We start from the raw sequence: 13630 nt of genomic DNA, 5'->3' as shown, positions 1-13630 counted from the left end.
ACCTTTAGGAGCCATGTGCCTCGTGGGTTCCTTTACCAGCATACCAGAGCACCAGTACTAGGTCCCGGAGCCAGCTGCCACTCAGCCCTGAGACTTAGGACAAGCCCCTTCGCCCAGAGGCTGGGGTAATGCAGGCAGTACTCACTGTGGCCCCAACTCATCGCTGGCACCCAGCGGGTGCTGCTTCCTGCAGGTCATCTGCTCGAAGATGCCCATTTCAACACCCTCCGGGATCTGGGGCATCTGGTGCTCAACCCTGCCCTCTGTCTGCCTGGACTCAGCGGGGTCCTTCCAGAAGCATCTCTGACTGGCCCGGCCAGCCTCCAGGGCCACGGTCTTTGACTTCCCTGTCTGAGTTTCCAGCCCAGGTCTGAGGGCGAATTCAGACTCCATGCTTTCCCGAGCCCCAGCTGGCAGTGCACAGTCCTGGGGAGGGTTTTCCTCCTCCTCCCTGAGAGCTGGGGTGGGGACACCGTGCCTCCTTGTTGTCCCCTGCTGTGGCAAGCTTAGTTCTCGCAGACGCTGAGCGTTCAGTCGTGAGTGGCCCACTTGTGCGGGCGTCTCCTAGCACAGCCCTTATTCTGGGCTTCTCCTTCCCAGTGGTACATAAAACAGACAGTTTAAAATCAATGGCATTTTAGATTTGAGGAAATTGAGTGCTAGCTAGCGTCACTTTTTAAGACTCGGGGAGAAGAATTTGATTATCTTTCCTGGAACCAGCTTCTCTCCTCCACAATTAAGTTGGAAGGGACAGCCTCTGATCCACAGCGTCTCACCCACAAGGGCCCAACCCACCAAATTGTTCATCAGGGGCAAATCACAAGACAGAGTTAATCGTTCCCGGAGTAAAGAGGCATCCAAGTCGTCCCCATCACACCGAATCCCCAGACACTGTCCAGCCAGCCCAGCGGGCAATGGGCCACGGGGACAGGACCCAGCCACACCTGTGCAGTCAAGGTGGGGCCAGTGAACCAGCAGGTGCAGCCAGAGCCGAGTCTGCAAGAGCATAGCCCCCGGGGCTGGGTGTGTGGGCCCATGGGGGGTGCCCTGCAGGACAAGCTTCTAGGAGAAAAGCCACTTTGTGTCATCAAAAGAGCACAGACTCACCACTCAAAAGATCTGGAGCCAGTGGCCTGGCCTCCTCGAGCCTGGGAGCTCTCCACTGAGAAACAGCATTGCGCCCACTTTGGGGATCACGAGGATGGAGTGGGGGCAGCGTGGCAGCCAGAGGAGCCCGTCAGTCGTTGGAAGCCTGCTCCCCAGCTGGACATGATGTGTGCATGCCGGCATCCCCAGCACTTGCTGCACAGCGGGTGCTGGGGATAAAAGTGGGTCCGACACTGTTCCTACCCACCCTATGGCTGGACCCTTGAGAGAGGGGTGCTGGGGCTGTGAGCGCCTGAGGAGGGAGGGTTGTGTCTGCCTCGGTCAGGTGCAAGGACTTGGCTAAGCAGAGGAGGAGGAAGTACTAAGGGAAGGCCCAGAAAGGATGCAGGCCTCCTTGGGAGGGGCCATAGACTAGGGCAGCCAGCACTTTAGCCAGAGGCCACGTGGAAAGGCGTGGGGAGCAATGAGGACAGAGAACAGAAAGGGCCAGCAATGCCAGGCTCAGGAGCAGAGAACACAGCCTGGGGACTTCTCAGGGCTTCTGGCAGGAACACAACCTGCTCTCGGCTGCATTTCCAGGAGCTCACTCTGCTTGGTGGAGGGTGGGTGAGAGGAAGGGCTGCTTCGCCAGGGACCAGGAAGGGTTCTGGAGGCTTGGCCATGGATGGGTGCCCAGGTGAGGCAGGAGGGCGAAGGGTCAGCAAGCGCAGAGGGGATGGAGAGAGGGCTCCTGGCTCAGAACCCCTTCTGGCTGAGTTTTGCACCCCATGTGAGCAGGAGGGAGGCTCAGGAGAACCAGATCATGCTCTCAAAAGGATAAGAAGGCAAGCTGAGAGAGAGGACTGTCACTCTGGGCTCCCACAGGGCCTCCCTCTGCCTCACCCGTCATGGAATGCTGCAGCCCTCTGACAGATGGAATCCAAAAAACTCCGGACCCCCAAATAAAATAAATGAGCAGTTACATTCTGCAAGCTCCCTCCCAGCCTCACAGCCCCCATGGTTCTCTGCTTCCCGCTCACCCATGGGAAAGCCTCCCAAGCTTGCAGCTGCACCATCAAAACAACGGGAGAAGGTTCCCTCGCTCGCCGCACACAGCGCAGGGCCTAGCCTGGAGGTCTTGGAAGCCCAGCAGGGGATTGCCTGCAAGCCCAGGCATCTAGAAAGCTCTGCTATCCTGGTAATTGGACTGTGGCTAATGCGCAGCAGAAATCCCCCCTTTCCATGGAAATGAGACACCCTCTGAATAAAATGTTTATTGATTCACAGCATTCTTGAGACCCAGCATCATTCTGCAACACGTTTAAGTGCACATGAAAAATATTTTTCAAATTAAAAAAAAAAAAAAAGGCCACAAGCCTAAGGCAAGGGACAGCCCAGTGTGGGAGCCACATGGGCTGGCAGAGAAGTGCGGAGGGAATGCCCTAAGATGCCTGCTCCAGAACATTCCATGGATCTTCCGAGGAAGGCGAAACATGACAGCAAGCAGTCCCCGTCTCTAAGAAACAGCGTACCTCCCTCTCACCATGGTGCCTTCCAGCAGGGCAGGGTGCACGCGTTTGAGTGGCTCTAAAGTAGTGACCAAGGATTTTAGCCTGGCGGAGACGCAGTAACACAGAGTGTAGGCCCCACTGGATGGCAGACTCCTCGCACCTGGGGAGCTCCCAGGGACAGGAGAGGGCTCAGCCAAGGAGCTCACAGCCTGGGCTCTGGAGCTTTAAACGGGGACCAAACTGCTTCTGCTGTTCAAGTGCCCTCCCTTGTGAGCACAGGGGCACCGGGGTGCAGCAGGGTCTCAAGTTCACGTGCTCTCTGTGAACCAGGGCATGACGCCCACCTGCCCCACCTCCTGCCTGGAACCTCTGGGTTTGATTGAACTGGCCAGGTCTGTGTTTTAATGTTTTTAACTGCTTCCTGACCACATACGTCTAGTTGCTATTATTCCAAATGATAATTTGTTTTATTTGAATTACACTTCATGAGTTATACACACTTTTAAATTTATCCTTTTGGGAGAGGCATTGGCGAGTCAGCAAATAATACCCAGTTTTGGCTGGGCGTGGTGGCTCACACCTGTAATCCCAGCACTTTGGGAGGCTGAGGTAGGTGGATCACTTAAGCTCAGGAATTCAAAACCAGCCTGGGCAACAAAGTGAGACCTCCATCTCTACAAAAAAATACAAAAATTAGCCAGGCATGGTGTCCCGTGCCTGTGTCCTCAGCTACGTGGGAGGATGGCTTGAGCATGGGAGGTGGAGGCTGCAGTGAGCTGAGATTGCACCACTGCACTCTAGCCTAGGCAACAGAGTCAGACCCTGTCTCAAAAAGTTTTTTAAAAGTATAATAATAACACCTGTGTTTTGGGGAAAGAATCTGTGAAGCCACCTCAGCTGGGTTCTCCACTGTTAATGCCAAGAGCAAGTGACAGCCGCATGTGTCTTTGAGGAATTCAGCCTCTGGAAGGAAAGAATTTGATGTCCACGCTCTCCCTGCATTCCTGGCCTTGGCTGTAGGGTGTCATGATACAGGCTCCACGCCTGCAAGAGCCCATGGGTGAAGCCCATCAGAGAGTCCCATGAGGCAGGGGCCTGAGGTCTTGCAGCCCACCCTACCTCTGCAGGGGATGGCCCTGGGCCTTGAAGAAAACAGCAATGACAGAGGCTGAAGAGAGAATCGTGTCCATTCACCCGCTCATTCATTCACACACACACCTCTCCACCGGGGGCCCGTGTGCACTGTGCACCTTTCCCTGAGCTGTGAAATAGGACAGATGTGCACAAAAGTCCTCAACACTGTCCCATGGGGACATTCAATGACATTGATGGTGGGTGCCCCCACCGGGGAATGGCACCCCGTGATTACTAAACTGGGGGTGATGCACACCGCTACTCAGGGATGCTCCACCTTCTCTTGGCTCCCCCAGCACTGCTGTTGGGGAGCAAGGGCCCTCCCCATCCCGGGCTACCCTCTCTGGACACCTGGGCCCTGGCTACCACTTCAATCTCTTGGCCGTCTCATGTCTAGGATCCAGAGGCCCAGCGGTGGCCTTCGGGGGGAGGATGCTCGGATGATATCTTCACCAGAAAAGGCTCCGAGCACACAGACTCCACAGACTCCACATCCTCCGCAGTCAAGATGCCAAACCCCTGGCAAACCACAGAAAGGGAGGCAGGAGACGGGCTCCACCCGCGTGCCCACACAGGCAGTCACAGCGGACAGGCCTGGAGCTGGGGACCTCTAGGCTTCCAGAGATGGGCACGTCCCAGGGACTGCCCCTACCTGCCGTGCCCTGACCACAGACTATCAGATGTGAGCTCTGGGAGCCCCCCCAACCAGACTCTGCCCCGGCATTTATCTCCCAAACCTGGGCAATGCCGAGAACAAATCGGAACGATGCTAATAACCAGGTCGGAGAAACAGGTGTCCACCTGGGCTGCAGAACAGACCCTGAGCAAGAGTGACCACCTCACCCACATGAACAGCAGTCACTCACAGGACGCCCACGGGTACCAGATGCCACACAGGGCACTTCCCTACCCACCGTCTCGAAGCATCGCCATGACCCCAGAACAAGGGTGAGGAAGCTGAGGCTCAGAGAGGGAAGCCAATGTCCCGGGGCCACCCAGCGGCCAGGTGGCCGAGCCCGGAGCTCTCCGCCGCCGCTCCTGCTGTCCACACCCACATCCGGCCCTCTCCTCCTCCTCCTGCTGTACTTCAGCCTCAGCTCAAAGTCAAGCCGCCGGTGTCTGGGGGTCCCCAGTGGCGTCTCTGTGGCAGGGCCAGTGCCCTTTCCACAGGGCCTCTTAGAAGGTGGGGGCGATAAGCCCTGCCAGGCCCTCAGTGTGTCTGCTGCAGGCGGGAATCATTCTCTGTGTTCAGAGAGCTGTTGTGGGTGGACGCTGGGTGCGGGGTTCTCTTCAGCAGCTGGTGCACCATGCCGGCCACATCCAGAGAGCTGTTATGGGTGGATGCTGGGCGCGGGGTTCTCTTCAGCAGCCGGTGCGCTATGCCGGCCAGGACTTGGCGGAACGGCCGGCGGAGCAGAGAGTATGTGAACGGGTCGGCCACCGCCTTGCTGTAGGTCAGGCACTTGCTGAGGATGCCCCAGTGGGCATTCACGGTGATGAAGGGCACGAGCTCTGCCAGCCTGTTGGGGAAGCGGAGCAGCTGACTCAGCCACAGTGACAACACCTGCCACGCGCTCACGCTCCGGGGGAAGGTGCTAGAACCACACTCAAGTACATACCGCAGCCCTGACGCTCACTAGCCAGGGGGCTCTGCACCAGCACCCTGAGCCCCGGGCTCCTCTTCCTAAAATGAGATTACAAGGCCCAGTCCTGGGACTGCGGTTCAAGCCGACATCAGCCTGCACACCACACAGCAGGTAATCAGTAGATGGCAGCACTGCCAACCATCACCAAGGCCTTCTCCCATCATCCTCACACTCAGCTCAGTGCACCTGCACGCACACCTGCCGTGGACACCTGCACACAGAACCAGCTACCGAGGGAGCCATTACCACTACCAGGCTGCAGACCAAGACACCCCAGATGTGAGCTCTGGGAGCCCCCAATCAGACTCTCCTCTGGCATTTATCTCCCAAACCTGGGCAATGTTGAGAACAAATCAGAACAATGCTAATAACCAGGCTGCAGTAACAGGTGTCAACCTGGGCTGTTGACCAGACCCTGAGCAAGCGTGACCACCTCACCCACATGAATAGCAGTCACTCACAGGATGTCCACGGGCACCACACACTCAGGGTGTTTCCCTACCCACCATCTCGAAGCATCACTCAGAGAGGCTCTAGGGTGTCTCTAGGACCACCAGGCACACAACTCCCAGAGGAAAGGCTCAGTCTCACATTCTGTGTCTGAGCCCAGTGCTTTTCTGAAATCAGATTAGAACTCAGAGTAGAAGGGACTGGGCTCCGCGTGGGGGAAAGCAGCAGGGGGACGGGCCTCTGGGGACTCTGATGGACCCCTCCGCTCTCAGCACAGCCTAGGGTAGGGGCCATGGAGTCAGGACAAGGCTTCTGACCAGCGGCAGCACAGCCTGAGGTGGGGGCCACAGAGTCAGGACAAGGCTTCTGACAGCTGTCACAAGCGCACGTGCTGACCAGTGGCAGCTGTTCCACCTCCCAGTTCCTGGCTTTGAACCAGGGCCCCCAAAGGCCAGGGCTTTCCCCAGCAGCCTGATGATCTCCCAGGCACTGAATTTCTGTCCCAGGCTGTCCCACCCCCAACTCAGAGGGACTGCAGCCCTGTGATTTACCAGTTTGGCTGGGTCGCTCATTAGTTTGGACCACCCACAAACATAGCAGCTGCTGGGGTGCAGCAATGGATCAGACTGCCTCCCTCCCTCCAGGGCACCCAGTCCAGCAGGATGGGGATGAGGAGGCAGGCAGGCAGGCAGGCAGCCACCTCAAGCTGAGGGGCGGGGCCAGAATGTGAGGACAGAGAGAAGCTGAGGGGGCACAGCCAGAGCAGAGGCATCCAGAATCCAAAAATCAGGGCAGGGACACAGATCCAAGGCAGTCATGGCTCTAACCACCTACCCCAGGCTGCGGTGAGGATCCAGTTACAGTGAGTGATAGTCCGGAAAGGGCTTTGCCACCGGCCAGCACATGCACGTCAGGTACACTGTCACCCCCACGTCCAGGGAGCCCACCATCAGGCATGGACTGGAGACTGGTCACAGCCAACCAGCAGGCAAGTGGGAAGGAGGGTCCGATCGAAGGATCTGAGGAGCCTGGCATTTCCTTCAGCCACTAGGGAACCGGGCTGCAGGTGAGTAAGAAAGCCACACACATGCCAGAGTGTCTATCCCCTAGTTAAGCCCTGGAGCAGGTGGAAGTCATCAGAAACACACAGCTGAGGCTGTGTCTGGAGCCACACTGGGACCAGAACTCGTGTGCCAACTACCAGCATTCCAACCAGCCACGACCCTGCAGAGAAGAGGGCTCGCTCACGTGTCCACTGCGGCTCAACACCTGGTGACCGTATCCATCCGCACCCCCTCCCCCGCCCACTAGACCAGACTCCACAAGGGAGGCTCTGTGACCCCCGACCTCCTGGTCTCACTGCCGCACACCCCACGGGCTTCATCTGCACCATTGATTAAGCCAGTAAAACTCAAGAGTGACAACCGAGAAACAAAATAAAAATCTCATGTCCCCCATCTCCTTTATCTACTTTATCCACATGAACTGGCTCAAGGTGACTTTGAGTTATTTCTAACCAGATTAAATTCACCTTCAAGATGTCCACAGAAGATTCTAACAATGCAGCCCAGTTTTGAAAACAATTCCCAGGAGAAGAGCTCTGAAATATTTTTAGCCATTGCAGGACAATTGGAATGAGTGCACTGCCCTCTAAGGGGCAGCAGGGACAAACACGCTCCTGGATCTCTGACTTCCTGTGGGTTAAGCCACCAACTGCATTAGAACCTCGTCCACACACACTCAGGAGTGAGGTTCTGATTCGCTTCACTCCTATGATGTGAGAGGCGCCTGTCAGACAGGTCCGTCCAAACTGATCCAGCTGTGCTGCTCCCAGGCTCCAGCCCTCAAGACCCCTCCCCCACTGAAACACCTGCCTAGTCTTGCTGACCCGCATCTCCGGCCATCAGAACCGAGAGGAGCCTGTGTTCCATTTGCTTTTGTAACTGCATGACCAGGCACAAAGCCCAGCACAGAAGTAGGTGCTCATTAAATGCTCAGTGAGTGCATGAAGAAATCTATAACCTCATTAGTGCTATATTGTACCCACATTTTTCACAGAGGAGAGAGCCTGAGCTGCCCAGATCCCAGAGTTGGTAACGACATTGTGGAAACAACGCTGCAAAGGCAGGCTTCATGACTTTGTTTGGGATTCTTCCTCTTACACTCGTGTGCACACTCATAGCTATGCATGCTCACACACGTGCTCAGGGCATTGTAAACACGCAGGAAAATAACAGTTACACCCCTGAATCAACGTAACACCATGGCTGAGTGAGCCAGTCTCACTCATCATTCATTTAAAATTTCAAAACTAAATGCTGGAGCTCTTGAAATTTTAGCACTCACCTTCTACACGTATGTACATGTGTGTGCATGTATGAACACACACATGCATGTGTGTACACACACGCACCCTCACAACATACACATGCATGCATGTGCAGGCACATGGGCACACATACACACAAACATGATAATCAGATAAATAGCTGGTTCCCGGGAGAAGGACGCCACAGTTTCCCCATCCACACTTGTGCCCATGAAGTTTCCTAAGAACCAGAGACTTTTGCCAGGTTTTATGTGAGGAAGGAGAGTGCCTGTGATCCACAAGAAACCTGGCTCCTGGTCCCTAAGCCAGATGGGAACAGTGGCCAAGAGCTTGTGTCCCAAGTGCTGATTCCGAAGAGCTCAGAGGGAACCTGGCAGGCAGGAGAGAGCTGGTGCCACTCAGCATGGGCACTCTGGGGCCTCCCGGGTTCCTGGGACACAATTTTTGCCCCCCCACCCCCCACCAACAACATACCTAAGCCCCCCAGTGACCTGGGAAGATAGGCAGTCATCCTGGACAGGCTGGCAGATCTTGTAGGGCATTAGATAGCGACCCCAGGAGGACCCTACACAAACAGAGCCAGGATCCTGGTACTATACTCCCCGCTGGCTCCCTCCCCTGGGGTGGGGACCTGGGATCCTTGAGGATGAGGGCCATGGACCCCTCCCAGGAGTGTCTTCCTTCAGGGCATCCTCCTGCTGTGGCTCAACACATAGGGTGGAGACCTCCCAGACAGCCTGAGTGCTGCAGGGGCCTGGCCAGAAATTCCATGGAGATTCCAAGAAAGGCAAAACGTGATAGCAAGCAGTCACCATCTCTAATAAACAACGTGCCTCCCTCTAACCACGGTGCCTTCCAGCAAGGCAGGGTGCACACATTTCCTTAAGTGGAGCTAAGGTAGTAACCAAGCCGCCGAGTGGGTGACCCAGGAACCCTGGAGGCAAAAACTGCAGACTCCCCTGCCCCTCAGCACAGCACTGTGATGATGGTACCAGCAGGCCCTTTACACACACTCTTTCCCAAATTACCTGTGACTCCAGGTAATTCTGACCTGACAAGCACTCAGGCCAAGGTCTCCAGGAAAGAGAGGAGCAAAGAGAACACTCACCTGGCAGTGTTACTGCCCCGAGGCTCCAGCTGGAGCTTCCACCCAGACTCCCGACTCCACGCCCAGGAAATGAGGCATCTAAGGTCTGAGTTAGTCCCAGGTTGCCTGATTTTGAAAGCTTTCTAGGTTTAAAGAGCCAGGTGCTGATTCACAGACCCCATATCTGCCTGTGCCTGGACAAGGAGAGTCTCCTCATTTATAGGACAGGATGGGGGCCAGTGCCACCTCCCTCCCAGGGTCTTTCCCAGGAGCTGAAGAACAGCCCTGAGCCTGTCAGGTGTGGAGGATGGTCCTCTGGTGGTGGCTGCCCTCCAGATATCTGGCTGGGAGACCTCAGAGGCCTACTCAACTGAGGCCAAGCCCACCCAGCTGTTCCCACGACAGGAGCCGGACTGCCAGGACCCACCTGGTCACGACATACGGGGCAAAGCAGATGAGGAAGGTTGCAATAGCGATGCCAATCTTCCTGGTGGCACGGTGGCGGCGCCGCTTCTGCTGGATGAGGCAGCGCTGCCGCACACTGTGGGGACAGAGGACAGTGGTTAGAATGATGGCAGTGTGGGGACAGAACCCAGGCCCAGAGCCCAGGGGCTGAAGTGAGGGCAGACAGGAGGGTTTCAGGAGGATGTTTAGCCTGGAACCTGAGCAGGACAGAGGGATGGGGGAGAGAGAAAGAACAGTGGAAAGGGGTAGGCTTGCTGTTTTATAGGTGAAATAAAGGAAGTCTCAAAAGAAGGGCCAGCTCCTCCTCCTTTCCCTCCGGCTCATCCTTCTCCACACAGAAGCCACTGAGGCAGGCCTGCTGAGGGAGGGGCAAGGCTGGGGCCCTCAGGGAGGGAGAAGTCACCTGGCCTGCCCGCCCCAGGAGCAGGAGAGCCTCTTGGGTGTTCTGTCGGGGGCCAAGGGGGAAAGGGAAACACCTATGGGAAGTAATTTGGAACAATGGTGACACCAGCTAGAGATTCAGGAGACAAATCCTGCCAAGTAGTGAGCAGAAAGCATGGGGGATGGACCCTGCTCAAGACTTGAAGCCCAAGTCCACGCAAGGGCACTGGGTCAGCAGTGGGCAGAAACAAGCAGGTGCCTCAGACCCACAGCCATGCACAGGAGGGGTGTGTCTGGCCGCCCACAGCAGAGCCCGCAGAACCCCTCCCGGAGACGCACACCCCACCGCTCTGCGCAAAGCTCCCTGTGCACTGTGAGCACATATCCCAGGAGGCAGAGGCCCCCACAGTGTCTGCACCAATGAACCAACAGGAAACCCCTGCGAGCAGCGTGCAGGGGCAGTGCTATGGCTGGTGAACTCTGGGCAGAGTAACGGTGGTGATGCCCACAGGCTCCTCAAGCCAACTGCCCAGGGAGCGCCCAAGTCCCTGGCCTGGGCCGGTCGGCATTCACTGGGCCAATACCTGGGGTGCAGGTCGGCGAGCAGCACGAGCGCCTTCATGGAGACGGTGTCCATGCGCTGGCAGTGGCTGCGTGCCACCCGGTGCACCTGGAGCGAGGTGAGGCAGAGCACCGCCAGTGGCAGCACGAAGCCCATGGCATGGAGCGCGGCGGTGAAGGCTGCGAAGCGCGGACGCTCAGGCTCGGGCGGCAGGCGCAGAGAGCAAGACGCGAAGGCGCTGCTGTAGCCAAGCCACGAGCAGCCAAGTGCAGCGCCCGAGAAGGCCAGAGACTGTCCCCAGGCACAGCCCAGCAGCAGGCCAGCATAGCGCGGTCGCAGGCGTCCGGCGTAGCGCAGCGGGAAGCCCACGGCCAGCCACTGGTCTGCGCTCAGCGCCGCCACGCTCAGCGCCGCGTTGGATGCCAGGAAGGTGTCCAGGAAGCCAATGGCTTGGCATGCGCCAGGCGCCGACGGTGTCCGCCCGCGCATCACCCCGAGCAGCGTGAAGGGCATGTCCAGTGCCGCCAGGAGCAGGTGGCCCAGTGACAGATTCACCAGGAGGACGCCTGAGGCGCGAGTGCGGAGCTCAGCGCTGTAGGCGCAACAAAGCAGCACCAGTGCGTTGGATAGCAGCGCCACGGCCAGTACCATCACCAGCAGCCCCGCCAGCAGTGCGTCGCCGGGGCCCATGGCGCTAGCGGCTCTCCAGGCACCCTGGGGTTCTCATGGCTCTGCTTCGGGCGCGAGCCTGGGAAAGTGAGGCGATGGAGCGGCTGAGCGGCGCGCCCACGGCTTCCGGGAGGCGCAGAGCCGGCCAGCAAGGCCCAGAGCAGCGCGAGGAAAGCGGCGGCGAGTGCGGGGTCCGGGGCACCCGCGGGGAGGGCGTCCCTCTGCGGAGCCGGAGCAGCCCGGGGCCGCCCTGGAGGCAGCGCAACCGTGGTGCTGTCCAGGGTGCTGAATGCTCTCACCGTCCCGGCAGGACTGTCCTGAGGCTGAAGCGAGGCGCGGGGGCGCGGGGCGCAGGGGCGAGGGAGGCCTCTTTGCTAACCCTGTATCTTTCCTTCTTCTCTCCTCGTGGCGTGGCAGGATGGGACTCTGCGCGCTTCTGTTCCGGGCCAGGTCGGTCCCTGCCCTGGTCACACCTCCAGCCGAGCCTCCCAGCCCTGGTTCCTGCGCAGTTGAGACGCCAGCGAGAGAGCTCCTCAGTGGATCCTAGGCTGCACAGCCCTCGCCACGCCTCTCCCTCCAGGCGCTAGCACCAAATTGGAGCGACCTGGTGGCTTATAGGGGCGGTAGGGGCGGGAATGAAGTGGCAAGAAGCTGTGCAGGCGGGGCAGAGGGAGTGACGGGGCGGGCACTGCCCTCAGGACTTCCTCCCATCCCCCAGCCTCAGCCCAGGAACTGTGACTGCACCGACGTTTGCTGAAGCAAGAGCGACAAGAAGTGAAACAAGATTGAGAAAGGCATGGGGGAATGAAAGAGAGGAAGAAGAAAAAGTGAAGAGGAAGTGGGGGGAAGAAGAGGGAAGAGGAGAGAAAAGCAACAGAGGAAGAGACAAAGAAAGGGGCACCTTGGGAGGACCCACCCAGAACGGGGTGCCGTACAGAAATGCCTGTCCTTCGCCTGGCTCCTGGAGCCCCGGAGTGCGAGGTGCATGCCTCTCCCACCTCCGCCATCCCCGTGGTGGCTTCTGAGCCTTCTCACCCAGTGGGAATCTTCCAATCCATTCGTGGCCAGTTGGCAGGACAAGGATATGGTGAAGCCTCCTGGAAGCTGCTTCTTCCAGGAAGCTTTTTGGCATTTTCTCCCCAACGGCAGCCACAACATGACGGAAATGAGGGGCAGACCATTGCCCACCCCTCCCCACATCCACCCGCACCTGCAGGCTCTGCCAGCCCTTTCTGAGGGACAAAGGGTGGCTGGTGGTGTGGAGGCTCACCCCGTGGGCCTCTCTTGTGCCGGTGCTGCAAAGTGGCCAAGGGAAAAGCCACAGGTGCACAACTGGCCTGCTGGGGCACCCCCGGATCTGTGCCTTGGGCACATTACTTAAACCCCTTGGGCCTCACATTCTCATCTGTCACATGGGGATATCAATAGCCAGCAATAGCATCTGCCTCTGGTGGTTGCTGTTAGGGTTAAATTGGCCAACAAGCACAAAATGCTGAGAACATCCCAGCAGGCAGTGAAGGATCAGAACAAAGTCAACATTTATTAGGGGGTCCGTCTTATAGCTGGGCAAAGGAAGTTTCATTCAAGTGTCTGTGCCAAGTCCCTATAACTACAAACCAGGAATACCTCAGTCCTTCTGGCTTTAACTCCAATGTCCTTGTCATCCAGAGAGGCCATCACACCAGCTCCAAGCTATTGCCATCCATCACATGCAGCAGCTTTCTCTCTCCCGACTTCTCCCTGGCACCCCCACAAACCTGCTTTCAAATTTTCACCAAATTAGACCTTGCCTGAAGCCAGAGCAGCCACGTCAAAGTTTTCCTGACATGCCCAGGAAGAGTGGGCCACTCTGTAGCTTCTGTAGGTCAGGCAAGGTCGCAGGGGAATAGCTTGGACAAAGCGATTGTGATAGTGGGGGCTTGAGGGGAGCGGTGGAGGCGTCACGTGGCTTCATGGGGAAACTTTGATCTAACCACTCACAGCAGCCTCTGTCACCTCTCAACTACTCCAAAGGGAGACAATTCCACTTGCAGGGGAGCAGAGAGCATCTCTTCTGAGACATGAGCGCGGGGAAGCTCCACCAGCCTGTATTACGAAAGGCAGGCCATTCACTCATCTGCAAGGATGTACTGGACAACTGCATGAATGAGAAAATGTGTGTGGTGAGATCTCTGGACTCTGGTGAGGACACCTTGATAGGTCTAGATCTGTTCTGTTTGCTGCTTTCCCCAAAGCCCCAGCACTTCTGGCCTCAGATCTTGCCAGCCTGGCTGCCCCCCTTCCCTGGGTTGTAGGGGGTGGTTTTGAACC

At 57.5% G+C, this 13630-nt stretch overlaps 1 protein-coding gene across 1 annotated transcript; it reads right to left on the bottom strand.

Moving 5' to 3' along the window:
* Nucleotides 1-4941: 4941 nt before the first annotated feature.
* On the bottom strand, nucleotides 4942-11341 carry GPR78 (G protein-coupled receptor 78). Its single transcript, XM_032135740.2, has 3 exons — nucleotides 10674-11341; nucleotides 9671-9784; nucleotides 4942-5251 (listed from the first exon to the last, which is right to left on the bottom strand). The coding sequence occupies exons 1-3, from the start codon at nucleotides 11339-11341 to the stop codon at nucleotides 4942-4944; spliced, it is 1092 nt and encodes a 363-aa protein (XP_031991631.1).
* Nucleotides 11342-13630: the final 2289 nt, after the last annotated feature.

Source organism: Hylobates moloch, unplaced genomic scaffold (assembly GCF_009828535.3).
Source record: "Hylobates moloch isolate HMO894 unplaced genomic scaffold, HMol_V3 SCAFFOLD_17, whole genome shotgun sequence".
Taxonomy (NCBI): domain Eukaryota; kingdom Metazoa; phylum Chordata; class Mammalia; order Primates; family Hylobatidae; genus Hylobates; species Hylobates moloch.
This window is presented reverse-complemented; position numbering and strand designations above follow the sequence as displayed.